This window comes from Gastrolobium bilobum, unplaced genomic scaffold, assembly GCF_033153095.1.
Source record: "Gastrolobium bilobum isolate Gb01-03AN ecotype WA unplaced genomic scaffold, APGP_CSIRO_Gbil_v1 utg23192, whole genome shotgun sequence".
Classification (NCBI taxonomy): domain Eukaryota; kingdom Viridiplantae; phylum Streptophyta; class Magnoliopsida; order Fabales; family Fabaceae; genus Gastrolobium; species Gastrolobium bilobum.
In genome coordinates, this window is record NW_026898001.1 from 22054 (window position 1) to 44765 (window position 22712).

The 22712-nt window shown below is 35.0% G+C and overlaps 2 protein-coding genes across 2 annotated transcripts; both read left to right on the plus strand.

Annotated features, from left to right (window-relative positions):
- Positions 1 to 2337: 2337 nt before the first annotated feature.
- Positions 2338 to 8224, plus strand: LOC133312039 (receptor-like kinase TMK4). Its single transcript, XM_061513180.1, has 3 exons — positions 2338 to 4603; positions 5249 to 5772; positions 8036 to 8224. Exons 1-3 carry the CDS (start codon positions 2338 to 2340, stop codon positions 8222 to 8224), a joined length of 2979 nt encoding a protein of 992 aa, XP_061369164.1.
- Positions 8225 to 16650: 8426 nt separating this feature from the next.
- Positions 16651 to 22499, plus strand: LOC133312038 (phloretin 4'-O-glucosyltransferase-like). The gene is made up of 2 exons (XM_061513179.1): positions 16651 to 18316; positions 22482 to 22499. Exon 1 carries the CDS (start codon positions 16707 to 16709, stop codon positions 18144 to 18146), a length of 1440 nt encoding a protein of 479 aa, XP_061369163.1. The 5' UTR covers positions 16651 to 16706; the 3' UTR covers positions 18147 to 18316; positions 22482 to 22499.
- Positions 22500 to 22712: the final 213 nt, after the last annotated feature.

Consider the following 22712-nt stretch of genomic DNA (forward strand, 5'->3'; position numbering starts at 1 on the left):
CGGGCTCATCCGCTCAATCCGCCAAACAGGATGAAGTAGACTAAGTTTTTCAACCCATTTTCAAAAGTGGGACAGGACGAAATGACTTATTTTTTTTGACAAGTTAATAACAGGGTAAGAGCGGCCCGTCCACTTTATCACCTGTATTTAATGATGGAAAGGTTTAATATCTCTACTTGCGTTAGGATTTGTATGTCCACTTGTTACATCATTAAAATACCTTATGTGTGAAGGCAGGTACAGAAGGCTATATAGCTTTTGCAAGAAAAGCACACCGTGGCCAAATGCGGAAGACAGGAGACCCTTATTTAACACACTGTATCCATACAGGAAGAATATTGGCAGCGTTGGTTCCATCAAGTGGTAAACGAGTATGAACTCCTCTGATTAGTTATTAAAGTTACCAAGTGACTGAATTTGTTATCCAGGAAAACATGAAGTCATTGGCTGACTCCTTTTCCTCCTACAATCTATGACATAAAGATTGTTGGTTTTCAAATTTTTTAGCCACTTGGAATTTTCCTTTTTCCTTAGCAACATAGTCTGGATAATGTATACCGTTCTGGAACAAACGAATGGGTTTACTCTTTTGATTACAATTTGATAAACTTGACGACAATACTAGCCAGGAATATAATTGACAATCTTATATTTATCAGAACGCATAAATTTGTGCTTACACCATATAATTCAACAAACATATGCAGTAGGCCTTCTTTTATAATGTTAAACAATTCTGAAGTAACAAATTAGTGAAACATTAAACTTGACATAGTATTATCAATTGTGTTGATACATATCAATGTCATTTATCTTAATTTGTTCATGACTTTAGCTTTGATAATAGCAAATTCAAACAATTAGTTTAGTAGCATTTATAAACGAAATCACATAAGAATCTCCTAGTCACAAATGGAAGCTTGATCTTTTCTGATTAGCTAAGTCAAGTCAACCCAATATCATGTTATTAAATATCTAAGAAAATTTTCACATAATAATAATAATACAAACGCCAAACCTATAAATTTTTTCTCTTAAATAGAAAAAAGGACAATGGGGAAAAAAAAAGTCTGTTCATACTTCATACTAGCTTTATAAAAAAGTGGAGGCTTTAAAAAAAGTTCAGTTGATGTTGAATTTATATACCCAACTTCACTGCAGAGTGCAGAGGAAGTAACATGGACGTGTTGGAAAAGTCAAAATTGTAGGTAACTTTCCTATGAAGGTGGATTGAAACTTCTAACTCATTTAACTACAAATATGCTCTCTCTATATTCCCTGGCTCTCCCAACTTCACAGCAATAAAAAATTCAGAAAATCCTAAAATCTACCCTTTCTCTTATATTCAGTGTTGCCTTTTATAGAGAATATCTATAACTTATATTTTAGGTAGGGTGATAACAGAATAAGTTTTACTTAATAAGTAATTTATTCCAAAACCATTATAATAATCAAATAGAAAAACGAATTTCCACCGGGAGATTTAGCAGGCATAAGTTTTTTCCAAAAAAAAAAGAAAGTGCATAAGTTAGCCTCTGTTTTGTCGTTTTGCTTTACCTTCCCTGTTGCTTTAAAAAAAAAAAAATACGTCATGTTTTTTGTCATTCAAATTGCTATTTTCGGTGTGTTGCTTTTGTTTGGTGTGTTTTTTTTTTTTTTTTTTTTTTTAACATTTCAATATGTTTATCGCTTTCCAGGTCTAGGATTAATTTTTTCTTTTTTTGAACTACCAATTTTAAATTGATCTAATGATATTCAAAAAGATAATAAGAATAGTAAAACTAAACGGGGATAAGTATAACTCAATATATATATAATCAATTTATTATTATTACTAAAGAAAAAAAAGGAAAAATTATTCTTATGCTATATGAGATAAATTTTTTCTCCTATACATCTTTCGATAATTATAATTGTGTAAATTTTTTTTTTTTTTTTCAGGTGGTGAAGCCTACAAATTTGTCTTTACAACATGAGATAATTTATCTCTTTTAACATGAATTAATAAAACCCTAAAAAAAAAATATTCCTTAAAAAAAAAACAAAAATAAAGAATCATGTTACGTCCCCTCCTCCCTTGCTGATATGATATCCACCTTATATAAGCCCTTCGACAGATGCTGCATGTGACACAATTTCACTCCTCTAGCTAGCACGCATGACAGAATCCCCCACACTATAGCATTTTCACAGTTTCAAATTCAACCACGCGCCCCCGCTATCATGGTGCACCACCGCTTCCTCCTCATAACATATGCCCAATACCATGGGAGTGTCTACTTACACCGTCGCATCACCAAAAAACCAACCATCGACGGTCTCTCCTTCGCCATCTTTATGGCTGACTCCAAATTAAAATCCAAAAGCCTAGTTTCTCTCTCTAAGCTTTTTCTGTGCTTCTCTCTCCTCTCCACTGCCGCCGTAGCCGATGATAGTGCGTTCATGTCGAAGCTGGCGAAAGCCATCGGCCCAAGTGGGTGGTCGGCGACCACCGCATTCTGCAACTGGAGCGGCGTGAAGTGTGATAGTTCGAACCGTGTAATAACCATCAATCTGTCTTCAAAGAAACTCAGTGGAACACTGCCACCCGATCTGAACTCACTCTCTCAACTCACCTACCTCTCGCTTCTGGGCAACGCTCTCTCCGGTTCGTTACCCTCTTTGGCGAACCTCACCATGCTCGTAACCGTTTACCTCGACGGCAACAACTTCACCTCCGTCACTGACGGTTGCTTCCAGGGGCTAACCAACTTGCAGAACATTAGCATGACCAACAACATCAACCTCGCACCCTGGACGTTTCCCACCGAGTTGACTCAGTCATACAACCTCGTCCAACTCGACCTCGGAAACACAAACCTCATGGGTTCCTTGCCGGATGTGTTTGGTTCCTTTGTCACTTTGCAGGGCCTTCGTCTCTCTTACAACTACCTCACCGGTGGTTTGCCAAAGTCCTTTGCAGGATCTGGGATTCAGAATTTGTGGCTCAACAATCAGAGAGATGGGTCTGGGTTTTCTGGTTCAATTGATGTGCTTTCTTCCATGACACGCTTGTCTCAGGTGTGGCTTCATAAGAACCACTTCACGGGTCCAATTCCTGATTTGTCAAATTGTACTAGTTTGTTTGATCTTCAGCTTAGGGACAATCAGTTAACCGGTGTTGTTCCATCTTCTTTGATGGGTCTCTCTAGCTTACAGAGCATTTCTTTGGACAGCAACTTGCTTCAGGGTCCTGTTCCTGTGTTTGGGAAAGGTGTGAAGTTCACTCTTGATGGGATCAATAGCTTTTGTCAATCAAGTCCTGGTGTGCCTTGTGATCCCATTGCCACTACTTTGCTTGATGTTGCTGCGGGTTTTGGGTACCCCCTTCAGTTGGCCAGTGTCTGGAAAGGGAACAATACTTGTCAAGATTGGAGCTTCATTGTGTGTGCTGAGGGAAAAATTATTACGGTGCTTTTAGCAAAGCAGAATTTGGCCGGAACCATTTCAGCTGCATTTGCCAATTTAACTGATTTGAGGAACTTGTTTCTCAATGATAATAATTTGGTCGGTTCAATACCTGGGAGCTTGACAACTTTGCCTCAACTTGAGGTTCTGGATGTGTCTAACAACAACCTATCTGGAGAGATTCCCAATTTCTCAGCTAAGGTGAAGAAGTTCTCTCGTGCCGGTAATGTTTTGCTTGGTCGTCCTGGTGATGGAGGCAGTGGAACTAGTCCACCATCGGATTCTGGTAATGCGCCGGGTGGAAGTCCATCTAAAACAGCAAAAGGTTCTTCCCTGACTCCTGCTTGGATCGCAGGTATAGCCATTATTGCTGTATTTTTCGTTGTGGTGGTGTTGTTTGTGTTTTGCAAGTGTTATGCCAAAAACGGAAGGGTTAATGATGCTGAAAATGGAGAAGGAGACGTTAAAGCTGATGTAATTAGTGTTGTCGATTCCAATGGATATGATGGAGTTCAGAGCGAGACACAAAGCCAGGGCAGCGTTGAGCGTAGTGACCTTCATGCTTTTGAGGGTGGAAATGCTACAATTTCAATCCAAGTTCTTCGGCAAGCAACGAATAATTTCAGTGAAGACAACATTGTGGGTAGGGGAGGATTTGGAGTTGTTTATAAAGGGGAATTGCATGATGGAACTAAAATTGCTGTGAAGAGGATGGAGTCTGGTCCAATTGGAAGTAAAGGAATGAATGAGTTCCAAGCAGAGATTGCAGTTCTCACTAAAGTTAGGCATAGGCATTTGGTTGCTCTTTTAGGATATTGCATGAATGGCAATGAAAGGCTTTTGGTGTACGAGTATATGCCTCAAGGGACATTAACAGAACATCTGTTTGATTGGCGTGAAAATGGCTGTGCTCCTTTGACTTGGAAACAAAGGATCGCAATAGCTTTGGATGTAGCTCGGGGAGTTGAATACTTGCACAGCTTAGCTCAGCAAAGCTTCATTCACAGAGACTTGAAACCCTCAAACATACTATTGGCTGATGACATGAGAGCTAAGGTTGCAGACTTTGGGTTGGTTAAAAATGCACCAGATGGGAAATACTCTGTCGAGACGCGGTTGGCTGGAACATTTGGATATCTTGCACCTGAATATGCAGGTATTGAAAGTCTTTGATTTTAAGCTTCCTTGATTTTTAAAGTTCATACATATTCCCTTATTTGGTTATAACCTACGAAGCATCGACACTTCAAAAACCTTGACGTGTAGTGTCCGACACTTCCCGACACTCTCCAACACTCCGACACTCCAACACGCATTATAGAAATTCAAAAAAATATTCAAAGGTTACGTTATGTTGAGTTTTTAGTTCCAACTATTAGATTCGTTGGATTATGATTACCATTTTATTGAGTTTAATATAAATATTTGGGATATCTTATGTTTTTTTGCAAAATTAATGAATATTATATGTTTAAATTCATTTTTTTTGTTAAATTATTGAATATTAAATATAATATACACTACATAAATCAAAAATATTATTTAATATCAAAACGTGTCCTAACAAGTAACGTGTCGAAATCTAATATTTTTTATAATTAACGTGTTGTATCGTGTTACGTGTCCCGTGTCAGTATCGGTGCGATATAGGTTATAACTATTTGGTTATAACTCTTCACACCTGAATAGCAGTTTTACCTGAGCTATATTATTGGTTCATCGAATGTGATTGGTTGCGCTTACTTTGTACAAGCCTATTCCTTTACTTGTAATTAATTAAGGTAATCTTGTTTCTTGACAGCTACTGGAAGAGTGACAACAAAAGTAGATGTTTATGCATTTGGAGTAGTTTTGATGGAACTGATTACCGGTAGAAGGGCATTGGATAATACTCTACCTAATGAAAGGTCTCACTTAGTTTCATGGTTCCGTGGGGTACGAACTAACATGGAGAACATCCCAAAGGCAATTGATCAAATTCTCAACCCTGATGAGGAAAACATGGAGAGCATATATAAAGTGGCTGAGCTGGCAGGCCATTGCACTGCTCGTAAACCATACCGAAGGCCAGATATGTGGCATGCAGTGCATGTCTTGGTTCCTCTGGTAGAACAATGGAAGCCTACAAGCCATGAAGAAGAAGAAGGTTCTGGCATTGACCTTCACATGAGCCTTCCTCGAGCTCTTCAAAGATGGCAAGCCAATGAAGGAACTTCCACAATGTTTAATGACATGTCCATCTCACAAACCCAATCAAGCATTCCTGCAAAGCCTTCAGGATGGAGAATGTTACGGTATTTTTTTTGGCAATGGTTCTTTTTCATGGTAAATAAAATATGATAATCATGTAAAAGTATATTAATGGAAATAAAAGAAGAGAAAAAAAATAGTAAAATAAATAGTTATATAATTATTACTGTCGATTCACATTTATATGATTACGTGGAAAAATCACAATCATATAAAAGTGAATCAACAATGATAATCTTATAACTATTTATTTTAATATTTTTTTTCCTCTTTTTTTATTACCATTAATTTATTTTTATATAGTTATAATTTCCTCACACGTGACCCTATCATATTTTATTTAAGATAATATAAGAGTATCATGTAATAATTTTCCTTTTAGATACAGTTGGAATTACTGTTCTTGTTTTTTTAGAATATTGTAAAAAAAGATTCTTTTTTAATCCATATGACGATGGGGCCCAATGTGTACCCGATGTGGAAAAGATAAGATTCTTTTCTTCTTAGTTAAATTCGGATTTCATAGCTTAGTGGTGAGAAGTGTTGGTAGTTATAAAGTAGATTATGTGTTCAATTCCTTAACGTATCAAAAAAAGATTGCTTTTAAATTAAAAGAAAAAACATCTTAAATCCTTAAGATTTTATAGATTCTTTCTGTTGGATCCGTGACCAACAAGGAAATAGTGGTGGCCTCTACCTTTGTTTTATGTTGTAAAAACAAAAGAAATATAGCATCCGAGAATTAAAGGACCGAGAGCAGCAGCGACAGAAAATGAAGAGCAGCGGACTCAAGATGAGGCCACAAGACCCTAGAAAGGTTGCTTGTTGTGGCTCTTGCGTACCTTGTGGATAAAATCATCTCTCTCTTTTTTAGTACCACAAAGGGGCTAACGCCCAAAACAAAATATTATAGATAAAGAACATCAAAGTCCATCAAAGGACCCAACTCATCAGGGGCTGCAGACATCAAAACATAATTCTCCTTAAAGGAAAAGGTCAATTTGGCTAACCTATCAGCGCAAGCGTTTCCATCTCTGCCAACATGATGAAAACCAATATGCCAGTCTTTAAAACACCAGCGCTTAATACTATTCACAATTTGAAGTCACGGACCATCATTTAAAGGATTAGAGATGACTTGGATGGCTAAAAGACAATCGCTTTCAACCATCAAGTATTGAGCTTTCCTCTCCCAAGCAATGCACAACCCTATGTACATAGCCCACAGTTCTACAATTAAAGGAGAGCAATTGCCAATCTTGTAATTGAAACCAATGATTCACACCCCATGATTATCTCTAATAAGCACTCCACAGCAAGCTAGTGTCTGATTATCCTTAATAGCAGCATCAATGTTAAGTTTCCACCATCTTAGGGTTGGAGGGGTCCAATATATTCTCAGTCTAATAGGGGTGATGAAATGCACCTAACTTTAATTAGTCATGCTAGCGCTAATGTCTCTAGAGATGGCACAAAAGAGGGGTCATGGATATCACTGTTGCGGCCATCTCTAGAGAAACCAGATAGTGGTAACAAAGATGTCCCTCTAGTCTAGCAGTTAGGGGTGTTCATCAACCGATTCGAACCGATTCAAACTGTGGTGACCAAACCGAAAAATCGATAACCGAATAAATCGAAAACCAAAAATCGAAAAAAAAAATCACAAATTTTAATTGGATTGGATCAATTTTCGGATTGGTTGATAAAATCCAATCCAATCCAAATTGATCCAATATATTAATTCTCCTCTACTTACTTGGGCCTTTCTCTAATCATAGCCCAAAAATTTATAAACCCAAGACACATTAACCCATCAACTAAACCCAAGAAAAAACCTAGTCACATCTCATCAACAAAACAAAATGTTATATGTGTAGAGCTCCATATCTCATTACCCAAAAAAAGAACTAAATTATCGTTCATTGATGCTTTTGTATTTCAAAAAAATACAAATTTACAAAGCCAATATATACAAAAGATGTTATTTGTACAATAATTATGAAACAAATTTTAGGATTTTCAAAAAATCAAAAACCGATCCAATCTAAACTTAAAAAAAATTGGATTGGATCGGATCGGATTTGAAAAAATCCAAACTGAAGAGATTGGATCAAATGATTTTTACTTTCAAAACCGATCCAATTCAAACCGCGAACACCGCTACTAGCAGTTGGTGATGGGGCCATCTTTTTAAAAGGTTTTTACGAAGCTAATCCTTTAGAGGTAGAACAGGGAAATATGAGGGAATGTTGTAAGTAAACCAGTATTTCCATATAGGCAGGGCCTTGCAGCAATCACGCTGGACATGAGAAATGTTTTCCACTTTGATTTCCTGCAGAGGCTCCTGCCTTTGGAAGTGGTGCACTCCATTTGTGCTATCATTCCCCCATCTGGCCAAAGAGATGAAGATGGCCTGGTGTGGAGTAATAATTTTGGCAATAGGAACATGATCAAATTAGCTTATAAAAGACTAATGAATTTTGAAGCTGTGGTTGTTAATCCTTTGTGGAACCTAATCTGGAATTGAAAGGGGCCTCAAAGAATTCACACCTTCTGTTGGATGCTATACCATGTGTAATAATCGAAAAATAATAATAATAATAAAAGTAATAATATATATGTAATATATGAAATAAAATAAAAATAAATAAATGATTATTATTATTATTACAATATAAAGAATAAAATATAAGCAAATACAAATTAAAGTATTAAAAATAATTGAAATAATATATTATAAAATAAAATAAAAAAATGGGAAGAAGAACGTCAAAAATGCTGATGGATGCATGTATATATCACTCTCCAAGTCAAGTAAACTAGCTTAGTTAGGAAGTTATCTAAAGTATATTTTTTTGGATTTTGTTAAAGAAAAAAAAATAAAAAAGAAAATAAATTTGCATCTATATATATGTATACACTTTGAGATTTTGGAAGAAGAAAGAAAACAATCAGGAGGGAGGAGAGCGTATACATTGCAAGAAATAAAAAAAAGAAAAGAAAGGAAAGAAAAAAGGAAAAAAGGTAATATTGGAGTAAGCAACTCATTCTCTCCTTTATTTTTAAAGTTAATTTTTAGATATGTTAGAAAGCTATGTTGTTTCTGTGTTCTTTTTAAAGTTGGTATTTTAAAGTTTATTTCTTTAAAAGTTGCGATTATGCCGTTACTCTGTCAAAATTATTTTATGAATTCTTTCTACTCTTTTACTTTATTTTACTTTATCTTCTATATTTTATGTCGTTACTCTTCCAAAATTATTTTATATTCTTTCTACCCTTTTACTTTATTTTCTATATTTGGCTTTGTAAATTTGATGAATTACTTATATTAGATATGAGAATGATCAAGTTTATAGAAATTAAAGAATTTCTTTGGTACCAAATGAATACTAATGTAATATGTAATCTTTTACTGAATGATTTTGATGTGACTGACCCACAAGGGGATCAGAAAAGTTATAGGGTAAGGGACGCCTTATCATGGCTTGAGCTCCGCCATACAGAACCTTTCACATACAGAACCCACAGAGTTTGGGTGCTTCAGAATTGAGCTTTAGTCATCTCAGTTAAGGATTACACGTTCCTATATATATATATATATATATATATATATATATATATATATATATATATATATATATATATATATATATATAACCCACAAAGGTTTGAGTATGACTGAATGAAGAACCCACAAAGGTTGGGCTTATATTTATTGTTTATGATATTATTTTCATATTATAAATTTTATTCTGTGAGAATGATATTTTTTACTAAAGTGGCTAGATTGGTTATAGTTCGGAAACCCCAATATTACTGAGATTTGTCTCACGTGTGTTTATTTTATGCTAACCTTTCCAGAGTAAACAGGCCAGTATGTATAGCCTTGGAGTAGGATAAAGCACTATGGTTAAAGACTTTGAAGACTATACGAAGCATAGTGGAGCAATTAAAAGAAAAAAATGTTTCTTTTCAGTTTCGATTATGATGTATTTCTGATGTAATAGTAAATATAAATTTTGTATAATTAAATTTTACAAATATTTTGTCATATGACTTATTTCATATCTGTTGCGTTAGAATTTCACTTAAGAATTAATGTAATATCATCTATCCTAGTCAGTTATAGTGGATGTTACACCATAGGCTTATCCTCACAAAAGCCCAGACATCCAAATGATGATGTTATTCCTTTTGTCATAATTGCATAAACAGAGTTGAGAATATTTTCCATGTCCTCCGTGACTGTAGTAAGGCCAAACTGGTATGGAATGCTTGGTTTGCTGGTAACACTACTCCTGATTTTTTCACTCTTCCTGCTGAGGATTAGTTTCAGGAGAATTTTCACCGAAAATGGCCCAATAGTCAATTATTAGATTGGAGGGACATTTTTGTTACCACTTCCTGGTTTCTTTGGAGGTGGCGTAATTTTGAGATTCATGACCCCTAATTTGTTAGACCAGACAATCCCATTATCATTATATTGGCTTATGTAACGACCCAAAATTAAAAAATTAAAACTAATGGAGTCGCCACCAATTTTATTTACTTTGGAAAAATTGGAAAACCTTATATTGCAAACTGGTCTTTAAAATTATAGATCAAAGGTTCGGGAGTCTAATTATGCGCAGGGAAGGGTGGAAAACTTAATCTCACTGCTCCCCTGACACATCCGTTTAAAAAACGGTTACCTTAAATTAATTGTGCGAATTATTAATAGCTTTTAAAAATATTTGTTTTATTCCTTAAAAAATAAACGTAATTATTTAGAAAATGAGAAAACTAAATTATTAATATTTTATTTTAGCTTGACGGAAAGAGTTCCGCTCCGACGTATCCTCTAGTACAGTGAGGAATTCAAAGCTACGTCGTTCTTTAAAATTATTTGTATGATGGTTGATTTTAATTTATTATTTTTTAAAAAAAAGTAGTTTGAAAGGATTTTATTTGTGAATTCATTAAATTTGAAAATTTTGAATTTTCAGGCTGTCGCATCCAAAATGACCAAAATGAAATACGCTTGACCGACAAGCCGTCGCGGCCAAATCATCTCTATGTGATAGAATAATGTTATATATTTTATTATTACAGGGTTAACGATAAAATAAATTTCGGACTACCAAGTTGTCACAGCTAAAATAATTCTGAACATACTCAGGGTTGACAAGCCGTCACGGCTAAATTAGCTGCTAGCTCTCTAAGGTCGATAGAATTGTGAAGATCCAGCTCCTGCCACATATTTTGAAACTCGTTAAAGTATTCAGTGTCAGACATACCTCTTTGGTTTAGGCTTTTCAAACTGTTTTTCAGGACAAAATCTTCAGAGGCATTTTCCAGGTCAGAGTAGTTTTGTTGGACAACATCTCATAAATCCTTTGATGTGTCAAAAAAATAGGTAAGTTTGACTAATTTGTGGTTCCATTGAGTTGGTCAGCCAAGACATCACCAAGGAGTTGCTGATCTTCCAATTTTCACAGTCGGGGGTCACTCTCTTTGGGTTGTTTGACTTTCACAGTAAGGTAGCTTATCTTGCCTTTAGCACGAGTAACCATCTTCATTGATTGAGATCTATGTTGTATCGACACTTCAAAAAACTTGTTGTGCCTTACACTCCATGACACCTCGACACTCCCTGACACACTCTGACACACTCCGACATCTATAATATTTAAAATTTCATTATATATCATGAAAAAATTGATTGATATTTTACCAAACTTATATAATAAAAATTAAAAATGGATATCGGATAATTCTCACTGGAATGTATAAGAGATTTTCAATCTGAAAATATAATAGTAAATATTTACATCTTATATTTCTTTGCAAAATAGATGGGTATTATAAGTTTAGTTTTATTTTTTTAAATTATCGAATATTAAATATAATATACACTACATAAATTAAAAATATTATATAATATCAAAACGTGACTTAATGTGTCAAAATAAAATATTTTTTAGAATTAATGTGTTGTCTCTCGCGTCTGTGCAAGATACGTTGAGACCATGGCAGGTAATTCCTTCCATTCAATCGTTAACTAGTGATTTGTAGTTCCAAACTTTCTCCACATGACAAGGTGTTAGGTACAACAAAGGTGGCTTATGAAGCCATGAACATGCAAGGAGAGAGAGGATTTTTTTTAACTTGAGAAGAAAGTGCTCCGATCGTCGATTTAACCCCTTCAACTAGGGGTGTTCATCAATGGATTCAAATCACGGTGACCGAACTGAAAAACCAATAACCGAATAGATCGAAAATCGAAAAACTTAAAATCGAAAAAAACCCACAAATTTGAATTGGATTGGATCAGTATTTGGATTGGTTGATGAAAATCGATCCAATCTAAATCGATCTAATATATTAATTCTCTTCTATCTACTTGGGTCTTTCCTCAATCATAACCCAAATTTTTTTAAACTCAAGACTCATTAACACATCAACTAAATCCAAGAAAAAACTTAGTCACATCTCATCAGAAAAAATTCATCTGTGTAGAGGTTCATATCTCATAGCAAAAAAAAAAACAATATTACCGTTTACTAATACTTTTATATTTCAAAAAAAATAATTACAAAGCCAATATATACAAAAGAGGTTATTTGCACAATAATTATGACACAAATTTTAGGATTTTCAAAAAACCGAAAACCGATCCAATTCAAACCGAAAAAAATTGGATTGGATCAGATCGGATTTAAAAAAAAAATCAAACCGAATGCAGGATTACATAATCAAATCGAAAAAAATTGAGTCAAATGATTTTTACTTCCAAAATCGATCAAATCCAGACCGCAAGCACCCCTACCTCCAACGACAACAACAGCAGAGAGAGTAGAAGCCGATTTGCTAATATGAAAAATCTTGCTGCAAATGGAGGCATGGATGATGGCGCATAGAGTACACATGCTGAGAGGTGTCGGCGCGTGACGCGTTTTTGACGATGGGACAGGTGTGGTTCGTCTCAAAATTTGATTATCTGATGATTGGTGCCCTCAATTTGGTGATTATTATGATTTCACATATGAAGATTCCAGCAAAAAACTGCAACAAGCTTGGGTGTTTTGGTGAAGTAAGAGTGGGTTTTTTTTTTGTGAGGAATAACTTCAGCCTTGTTGGCTAAATGCAAGATACAAATTTGTTCTTGATATAATTTTTAAAGTATTCATTGAATGGAATAGGTACATTTTATACAAGAGGAGAAAGAAGACATAATCCACAAATTAAGGAGACACGATTCTATGTTTTTTGGGAATCCCTTAAAACATGGAAACATAAAACATGAAATCTTAGAATATGGACACATAAAGCATAGAATCTTAAAATATGGACACATAGATCATGGAGACATAAAACTGACTTTCTATATTATGCTATTGAACACCATATACGCTTAGAACGCGTTTGCTAGGCGACTTATTTCTAAATATCCGAGAAAGGCAAGTAGGGGAAAATTGATATCCGTGCTTGGTAGCCCCAAATCTGATAACTTTCCTGCCGAAAATTGTTTACGAGAAAATGTGAGTGTTTGATAATTTTGGTATGGATTGACAAATATGATATTCATAAAATATGTAGAGTTTTTGTATCAAAAAAAAAAATATATGTAGAGTTTTTCGCTACCCAGAGAACTAAAATTTAAGCGCGAAATTAAAGACAAAACTGACCTTGTATTTGTAGGATTTGAGGATCAAAAGGATAAAGCTTCACATTCTTATTAATATTTCATAATCAACCAAACACAAATTCAGTAAAATAATTTTAATTTTTCCAGTAAAATATAGGTCTATCAAACAGCTTGTTAATAATATTTCAGTAAAATATATTTCTGACTATATTTCAATAATAATTATTTTTCAGATAAAAAAATATTTCTCCTGTACTAAACATCTCGTCCAATCTGATTTATTTTTGCTGTACTTTTAGATGCTAGTCCCATCATTTAAAGGAAAATAATAAAGTTAAAAATGCCAAGGACATATGCGTCAGAGTACTCAATAGCACAACCTCTTGTTTCCCCCCATTAGATTTGGGTTTCCCCCCTTCTTTCAAGACCATTTTCAATATTATTTTACTTCATTCCTAATAATCAGAACAGTTGTTTAGTTAAGAGCATCTAGTCGCTTACCACTTTTTCACCATTAGATCTATAAACCAATCAATGACATCAAAACCGTTTGCAGGATGTATACGTCTCTTTCTTAATTGATTCATTTATTGTTTTGGTTTTTTTAACGAAAAAACTATTCTCGTATTGCTCGAGAAAAGTTTTTCTTATTATATATTAATTGATTTTCGTGTATTTTTTTTTTTGTAATCGTGTATTTTATTTTTTATAAATGAATGAGCTCTACTCATGGAATAAATTTTTGGTATTACTGTTACGCTAAGATTCAGTGCATCTCACCGATGAGAGCATTACATATCATAGGAGAGAAAAATTTGACAGAGAAAAGAAAATTTTAACTAACCTCTAATATTTTTATTGATGGGATGTACTGAATCTTTGATATAACAGTAGCATCAAAAATTTATTCTTACTCGTTATAGTGTCTATTATATGAGAGAACACTTTCATACAACATGAGATTAATAAAGTTTTTTCTTAATACATTTATTATTTCTTTTTTCAGAAAAATCTTTTTTTATAGTGGAAGCATAAAAATTATCTACGTTCATTCTCAAAACGATAACATTGACTATTATAATCTCTAAAATAAATTAAAATTATAAATATACCTTAATTATCATGATAAAATAATATCATTTTAAGCTCACTACAAATAAATTGTCTGGAGTCAGTGCAGAAAAAATTACCCTTTTTTTTTTAAACATGGTTACGATTTATGACCTTGTTATATATATAAAAAAACGAAACGTTATACATTAAACTATTAGGAAGAAAATAGAACAACCAATATATGTATAACTATAAAATGTATTTATGTGAATTTATGTAATTAGTTAAATATAATACTGTTCAAATTGAAAAATAATGAAATAGAGTTCGATTGACTTGGCTGGGGGAAAAAAGAAGTAAATTGACCAAATCAAGGTGGTGAGGATTAGGTCGGTAGAGAATTTTATTTTATTTTTTACGAAACCAGTCCAATTTAACCTCTGATTTAGTATATTTTAAAAAATTATTTAATCAAAATTAATTTATATTGAACTATTTTTGAAGAAAAAAAAAATATTTTATTAATTCGTATTTGATTAGATTGAAAAAAAAACATTCGTTATAGTGAAGTTATAATTGAAGTTAAATTATAATTAACCTAACTACCGAATAAGCCAAGATAGCTTGTGTGAGGGTATGACTTGATTCGCATTACGCCTAATTTAACTCAGACTTATTTTCTAAATAAACTGGGAATACAAGGCTTTTTTGAAATTTTATTTGGATAACGTCGTGTTTTTAGTCGTTCAAAATGCCACTTTAGAGTGCAACTAAATATAAATAATAATAGGGTTTCGATTTTCTTATGTGGTAGGAGAAATTTTTTTTATATTGTAGACACATCGTATGCGGTGCCCACATCTATTAAAAATGAAAAAGCAAACAAAAATATTGCACGAAAATCGAAGAATCACTAGTTGAAGAAAACAACTCTTCTACAACGTAAGAAAATATTTTTTCATAGTAATATATTATTATTATATCAAATTTTTATAGTATTGTTTCGAATTCATATTAGTGTTTAGGCGTGTTATCCTACTTAGGGGTAGGCTTCTTAGCCTATTTAAAAACCAGAGTATAAAGTATGCTTTAAATTAAAAAAACAAATAGGCTTTTATATAGACTTTCAGTTTCAACACAAGCTTTTAGAAAATATATTGAAGAAAGGTTATACTAAATGTTATATTTATAATTTTTTATCGCTTACAACTTTTTATAATTTAGTTTTAAATATTGATTTTTATTAATTTAATAATTATAATTTATTAGAATTTAATAATTATAACTCAATAAACTAATAATTTAATATTGGATTATGAAAAGATTGTAAGTATAATTTCACTCAATACTCATGTTTTATATTTAAAAAATAAGTCGGACGTGTTAAACGTTAATCCTATTCCGATCTAACATATTTTCATCCCTAAATTTGTGTCTAGTTAATTAGATCATTGAATCAAATCAAGCTCATCCTAAACAAGAATCCAAATCTTCTCCAATCTTAGGAAAACTGTATTTATGCCACTCATTTTGAAATGCAGAATACCTCCATCATGAACACCTATCTTAACATAAAGTATACACCTAATCAATTAATCAGAGTTTCTTTGATTTGCTAAAGAAAGAATGACAACACACTAAAAATACTTATACTTTATTTTATTATTAAAATATCATACGTAGTGGATATAAATTAACTGGAAGTACAATATAAATTTCTAAATTTTTATTATCCAGTCACATTAAAAAAAAAAAATACCAGCAACGCCTACTCTTCATTATCCTAGCTCTAATACGTGCAAATTGTTTCCATTTTATATTATTCAATATATAGATATAACAAAAAATTTAGCCCTTTTCATTAATTATTAATTCGTAACACAATGAACAACACAGAAAAGTTATCTAAATAATAATAAAAAATAATAACACCATCATTTGTTTTGTGGTGTATTATTGAATTTGTAGTTTCCTGTATATGGAGTGGATCTTCTCATGTGTAAAAGTTATAATGTGATCATGTTATTTGATCACAATTACTTATTTAAAAATTATATATTTTTCTCTCTCTTATGTCATCATCATTAAGTGATTGTGATCAAATAACATGATAACATCACCACTTTTTCACGTAAAAGAATCCATTCACGAAAATAAGTTACCACCCACAGATTCGTCACCACAGACGTCACTACCTCCCTTGCTGATATAATCTCCGTCTTATATAAGACCAGCCACACATGCTGCATGTCACACTAAATCCCCCACGCTATAGCATTTTTCCCAGTTTCGCAGACAGTTTCAACTTCAACCACGCGCCACCGTTACCATGGTGCAACACCGCTTCCTCCTCATAGCATACCCAATACAAGGGCACATAAACCCTGCCCTCCAGTTTGCCAAGCGACTCATTGGCATGGGTGTACATGTCACTTTCGCTACTAGTGTTTACAATTACCGTCGCATGACCAAAACATCAACCATCAACGGCCTCTCCTTCGCCACCTTCTCCGACGGCTATGACGACGGTTACAACGCCAAAGACGACGCCGATCTGGTGGCGTACATGTCGGAACTGAAGCGCCGCGGGTCAGAGTATCTCAGAAAAATCATATTCTCCAGCGCGTATGAAGGTCACCCTTTCACTTGTTTGGTCTACACACTCCTCCTTTCTTGGGCTGGTGCGGTGGCGCGTGAGTTTCAGCTCCCGGCAGCGTTGCTGTGGATTCAACCAGCCATTGTTTTTGATATCTTCTATTACTACTTCCACGATTACAACGACTACATCAGCCAGAAATCAAAGGACCCCACATGTTTGATAGAATTACCAGGATTGCCATTTTCGCTCACAACTCGTGACCTTCCCTCGTTCATATTGGCTTCAAATATTTACACTTTTGCTCTTCCATCGTTCAAAGAGCAACTCGAAGAGCTTGACCTTCAAACCAACCCAATAGTACTTGTTAACACCTTTGAGGAGTTGGAACCAGAGGCCTTGAGAGCCGTTGATGAGTTCAGAATGATACCAATCGGACCGTTGATTCCCTCTGCCTTCTTGGACGGTAAAGACCCTTCTGATACCTCATTTGGTGGTGACATCGTACATGTGACCTCAAGTGATGATTACCTTGAATGGTTGGATTCAAAGCCTGAGCTGTCTGTTATTTATGTTTCATTTGGTTCACTTGCTGTGTTGCCCAAGAGACAAATGGAGGAAATTGCACGTGCGTTAATAGATTGTGGACGTCCTTTCTTGTGGGTCATTAGAAAAAAGGAAAAGGAAAATGAAAATGAAAATGAAGGAAAGGAATTACAAGAGAAGGAGAAGGAGGAGGAGCTGAGTTGCATGGAGGAATTGGAGAAGATAGGGAAGATAGTGAAATGGTGTTCTCAAGTGGAGGTTTTGTCACATCCTTCTTTGGGTTGTTTTGTGACGCATTGTGGATGGAATTCTACCACGGAAAGTTTGGCTTCAGGTGTTCCTACTGTGGCACTTCCTCAGTGGGCAGACCAACCCACTAATGCGAAGCTAATAGAAGATGTGTGGAAGACAGGGGTGAGGTTGGATGGTGAGGTGAATGAAGAAGGGATAGTTGAAGCTAAGGAAATCAAGAAGAGTTTGGAAGTGGTGATGGGGAGCGGAGAAAGAGGAGAGGAATTGAGAAAGAATGCAAAGAAATGGAAGAGTTTGGCAAGGCAAGCCGTGAAGGACGGAGGCTCTTCAGATAGGAATCTGAGGACTTTTCTGAATGATGTTGCTCACAATTGAGCTGTTGATTTGGACACTTGTCGGCTTAACTTCTCTTCCATGTGGTTGGGTCACTCCATAAAGATTGATTAGTCTGGTTAATGTAGCTCTCGATGTTGTGGGGGATTTGAATAAACAAATTGAATTGTCCATACGGTGCTTAAGAATGTTGATTTGCCTTGGTTAGCTAGGTAAGTAGAAAAACTCAAGAATATGGTGTATTTTAGCATATTCAACTTCAATGAAATTATAAAAGTTATAGACTTAGGTGGTCCAAACCACTTCCGCTCGCACTAACAACATATTTTGGAAATTTTATATGAATTTTGCATGCTCTTTTGGACTTGTGAAGCATTTGTATAATAACTCGCACAAGTAAAATCAGTAATTGAGAATTTTCCAAAATTTTAGCAGATAATAATTAGATCAAAAATATAATTATCAGGGAAATTGGATAACTGAATTAGAAGACATAACAAAATAGTGGCCTGAAAGATAATCAGGGAAATTGGATAACTGAAGCTGACCCCTTAGTGAACATGGCTGTTACTTACTATCAAGACTTGTTTAAAGCTGATGAGGAAAAGGATGGAGAATTCCCTATTCAGAATGCCTTCCCAAACCTTTCTAGTGCTGAAAAGAGGTTTCTTTCCCAGAATCCCAATAAAGAGGAGATTAAAAGGATAGTGTTCAGAATGGGTAAGTTCAAGGCTCCTGAACCAGCTGGGTTGAATGCTTTATTCTTCCAAAGTCAGTGGGATACTATTGGAGACTCTGTCTGTAAGATGGTGGAGGATATTTTTTGTGCTCCAGAGAAGGTGAAAGAAATTAATGGCACCCTGATTTGCTTAATTCCCAAAAAGGATAGCCCTGAAAATATGAAAGATTTTTGGCCTATTAGTCTTTGTAATGTTGTTTATAAAACCATTACAAAGATTATTGTTGAGAGATTGAGGAACCCGATTCCTAAGATTGTTTCTCAATATCAAACCAGCTTCATTAAGGGTAGACAAGGCACTGATAACATAATTATAACTCAAGAGGTCATTCATTCAATAAGATCCAGGAAAGGGAACAAAGGGTGGATGATGATAAAGGTTGACTTGGAAAAAGCTTACGATCGTCTTGATTGGAGTTTTATCTTAGAAACAATGAAGGATATTGGTCTTCCTGAGTCTCTTACTAATCTGTTATACAGTTGCATATCCACTTCCTCGATGAATCTGCTATGGAATGGAGTGGCAACTAAAAGTATTGTTCCTTGGAGAGGCATTAGGCAAGGGGATCATATTTCCCCTTACCTATTTGTTCTATGTATGCAGAGACTTGCCCATCTCATCAATGTGGCAGTTGAGACTAAGGCATGGAGGCCCATTGTACTAAGGAAGAATGCTCCTCCCATTTCTCACTTGTTTTTCGCCGATGACATCATTTTGTGTGCTGAGGCTAACTTAGATCAAGCCCACGTGATAAACCAAGTGCTGAAACTTTTTGCTGGGGCTTTAGGTCAGAAAGTGAGCAAGGAAAAAACAAGAGCGTTCTTCTCAAAGAATGTTTGCTTGGGGAGAGCCAAAGAAATCAGTGATTCGATTGGAATTGGTATCACCTCAGACTTGGGGAAGTATCTTGGAATTCCCCTACACCACAAGAGAGTCACAAAGTGAACCTTCAAGTATGTGTTGGAGAGAGTGCAAGGGAGACTGTCTGCCTGGAATCAAACTTCCTTGTTCTTGGCAGGTCGATCTATCTTGGCCAAATCAGTCTTAGAAGCCCTTCCAGCTTATTCCATGCAGACAGCTATGCTACCTGTTGGAGTTTGTAATGATGTGGAAAAGTTAACTAGGAGTTTCATCTGGGGTTCATCCCAAACTATAAGGAAAACTCACCTAGTGAGTTGGAAAAGAGTTTGTAGGGCTAAAAGAGATGGAGGGTTGGGTTTCAGAGATCAAAAGTTGGTGAATAAAGCTTTCTCCATGAAACTGGGATTTGAGCTCCTATCTAATAAGGAGGACCTCTGGATCAAAGTTCTAAGGAGTAAATACAAGGTTGAAGATTCATTTAGTCCTGTTTTTTTAAAAAAAAAACAACTCTGTTTCCAATAATTGAGAGGGCTCCAGAATCATTGTTGGAGATGGTACTAGTACATCTTTCTTGTTTAATAAATGGGTCCCTAATGTGGGAAGACTTGCTGACCATGTTGTAACCAACATACCTGATGAAACTAGGAACTGGAAGGTGTGGAATGGTGTTAAAGAAGGGACCTGGGATTGGGAAAAGCTGAATTTTCTTCTGCCTAGAGAAATCCTGGATGCTATAGGGATTTTAATTCCCCCATCTAATCCTGTGGGCCAGGATAGAGTGATCTGGAATTCTTCCAGCTCGGGTTTATTCACTATTAAAGCTGCTTATGATTTTCTGGCTAGGCCTTGTTATGAGACCAACTCCAGAAACTGGGATATTGTCTGGAAATGGGAAGGTCCACAAAGGATTAAATTTTTTCTCTAGCTTTTGGATGGAAGTAAACTCCTTACAAATGCAGAGAGAGTTAGGAGACATGTGGCAAACAATGCTGCTTGCCTTAGATGTCGTGAATATGTGGAAGGGGAGGACCATATTTTCAGGAAATGTGCCTGGGTGCGTGAAGTTCGGAATTGCTGGATTGAAACCAGGGAATTGGATTCTCTTATAAGCAATGATTTGGAGGGCTGGATTAATAGGAATCTCAATAGGGACAAAAAGAACAGGTGCTGGAGGCTAAAATTTGCAGTGATATGTTGGCTTGTTTGGAAAGATAGAAACAGTATAGTTTTCAATGGGAAGGGATCTACCCCTAAGGAGATCTACTTTCAGGCTTCGACTTTTGTAAATAATATTACAGTAGCTAATGATATCCTGACAGAATCTGGTCTAGCAGTGGAAAGGTTTGAAGAGATTATGGTTACTTGGAATCCCCCACCTGTTGATTGGTTAAAAATCAATTTTAATGGTTCATACTCAGGTAATGGTTCTAAAGCTTCCTGTGGTGGAGTTTGTAGAGATGGGGCAGGCAATTGGATAATGGGTTTTTCTAAGAAGTTACACCCGAAATCAGCTTTAGTGGTTGAGCTTTGGGGACTCTTAGTATGGCTGGAATGGTCTTGGGAGTGGAGATACAAAAAGATCATTATGGAAGGAGATTCCCAGATGGGGATCCAATTGGTGACAGAGGGATGTGTCAGCTCTCATTCGTGTTACTTCTTGGTGTCCAAAATCAGATTGTTGTTATTGAACAACTGGAGGGTAGAGATTGGCCATGTGTACAGAGAAGGTAATCAGGTGGCAGATTGGTTGGCTGCAAATGACAACTCTGCTGAGAGAGATACCAAGTGGTACGAGAGAACTCCTGCAGGATGTGAGGAATTAGTGACTGAGGATACTAAGGGCACTAGGATGCCCAGATACGTTTATCTGTAGTATTGCTTTCTTTCCTGTGTATACAAAAAAAATATAATTATCAGATATAAATTAGATGCAGAAATTTAATTTTTACAAATAAAGTCACTTTTTAGATTAAAAAAACGCAATTTCAATGAGTTTTGGGATAAATGCAAATTAGGAAAAAATACCCAACATCAATAAATAATGTATGTGAAGGTCAGTTATATGATATTATGATGTTAGAATACATTTTAGAAATCCTAAGTCATTTGACTAGAATGAGTAAGAAAGTAATGTAAAATAGAAAATTACCAAGTAAAGTGGGTGACTTAAGTAACTTAAGAAAAGAAAAATAAGACACTAGAATGACACATGCTCTCCTTTATTCTTCTTCATGTCTGTCGACCACCATGGAAAACGAGGGAAAAACTTGCAGAAAACCTAACTCCTTCATATGAACACCAAATTACTTGGTTCCAAAAGCAAAAGTGTGTCAAATCTCCTCCTCTACAAAACCCTCTATGTAAGGACCATCAAAACGCCATACTAAGTGAGATATTTCACCTTAAGAATTTCAAAAATTTGGAGAAATTGGTGATTTTTGGGTGTTTTGTGTACAACAGACCTTGAAACTTACTTCCTCTAGTATTCCATGATGATCTATGGTAAGTTTCCACCACTCAAAATTAGTTTTCATGGATTTTCAATATTGTTAGGTTATGTGAATAGTAAATTACGAAATTTTCATGGTGGGATTTGTTAAAGGTTGTTTTGCAAGTGGTGTCCTTTGTTAAATATGCTTAGAAATGTTTCTTGTGAGAGGACAACAAGAGAAATCACCACTTTACTCACTTTGGAAAAATGAATATGAACAAAGTGTTGAACAATCATGGTTTAGAAGGATTTTGATCATGTGTTGGTATGTTGTTTGTATTGTAGTGTTGAGCCTTGTGACGTTATGAATGAGGAGCATCCATTGGGGCCAACAATTATTCAAGACTAGGAATCTTGAGTGTGTCATCAAAGAGGTAAGTTATGAGAATGAAGTTTAAGGACATGTTCTAACCAAATGCTTAGTGATTTTGTGTTGAATGATGTCTTAATCACAATTTCACTTGTTACTATAGATTGCTTGTTGTGGTTTGTGTGATTGGGAGCTCTTGGAGTAGA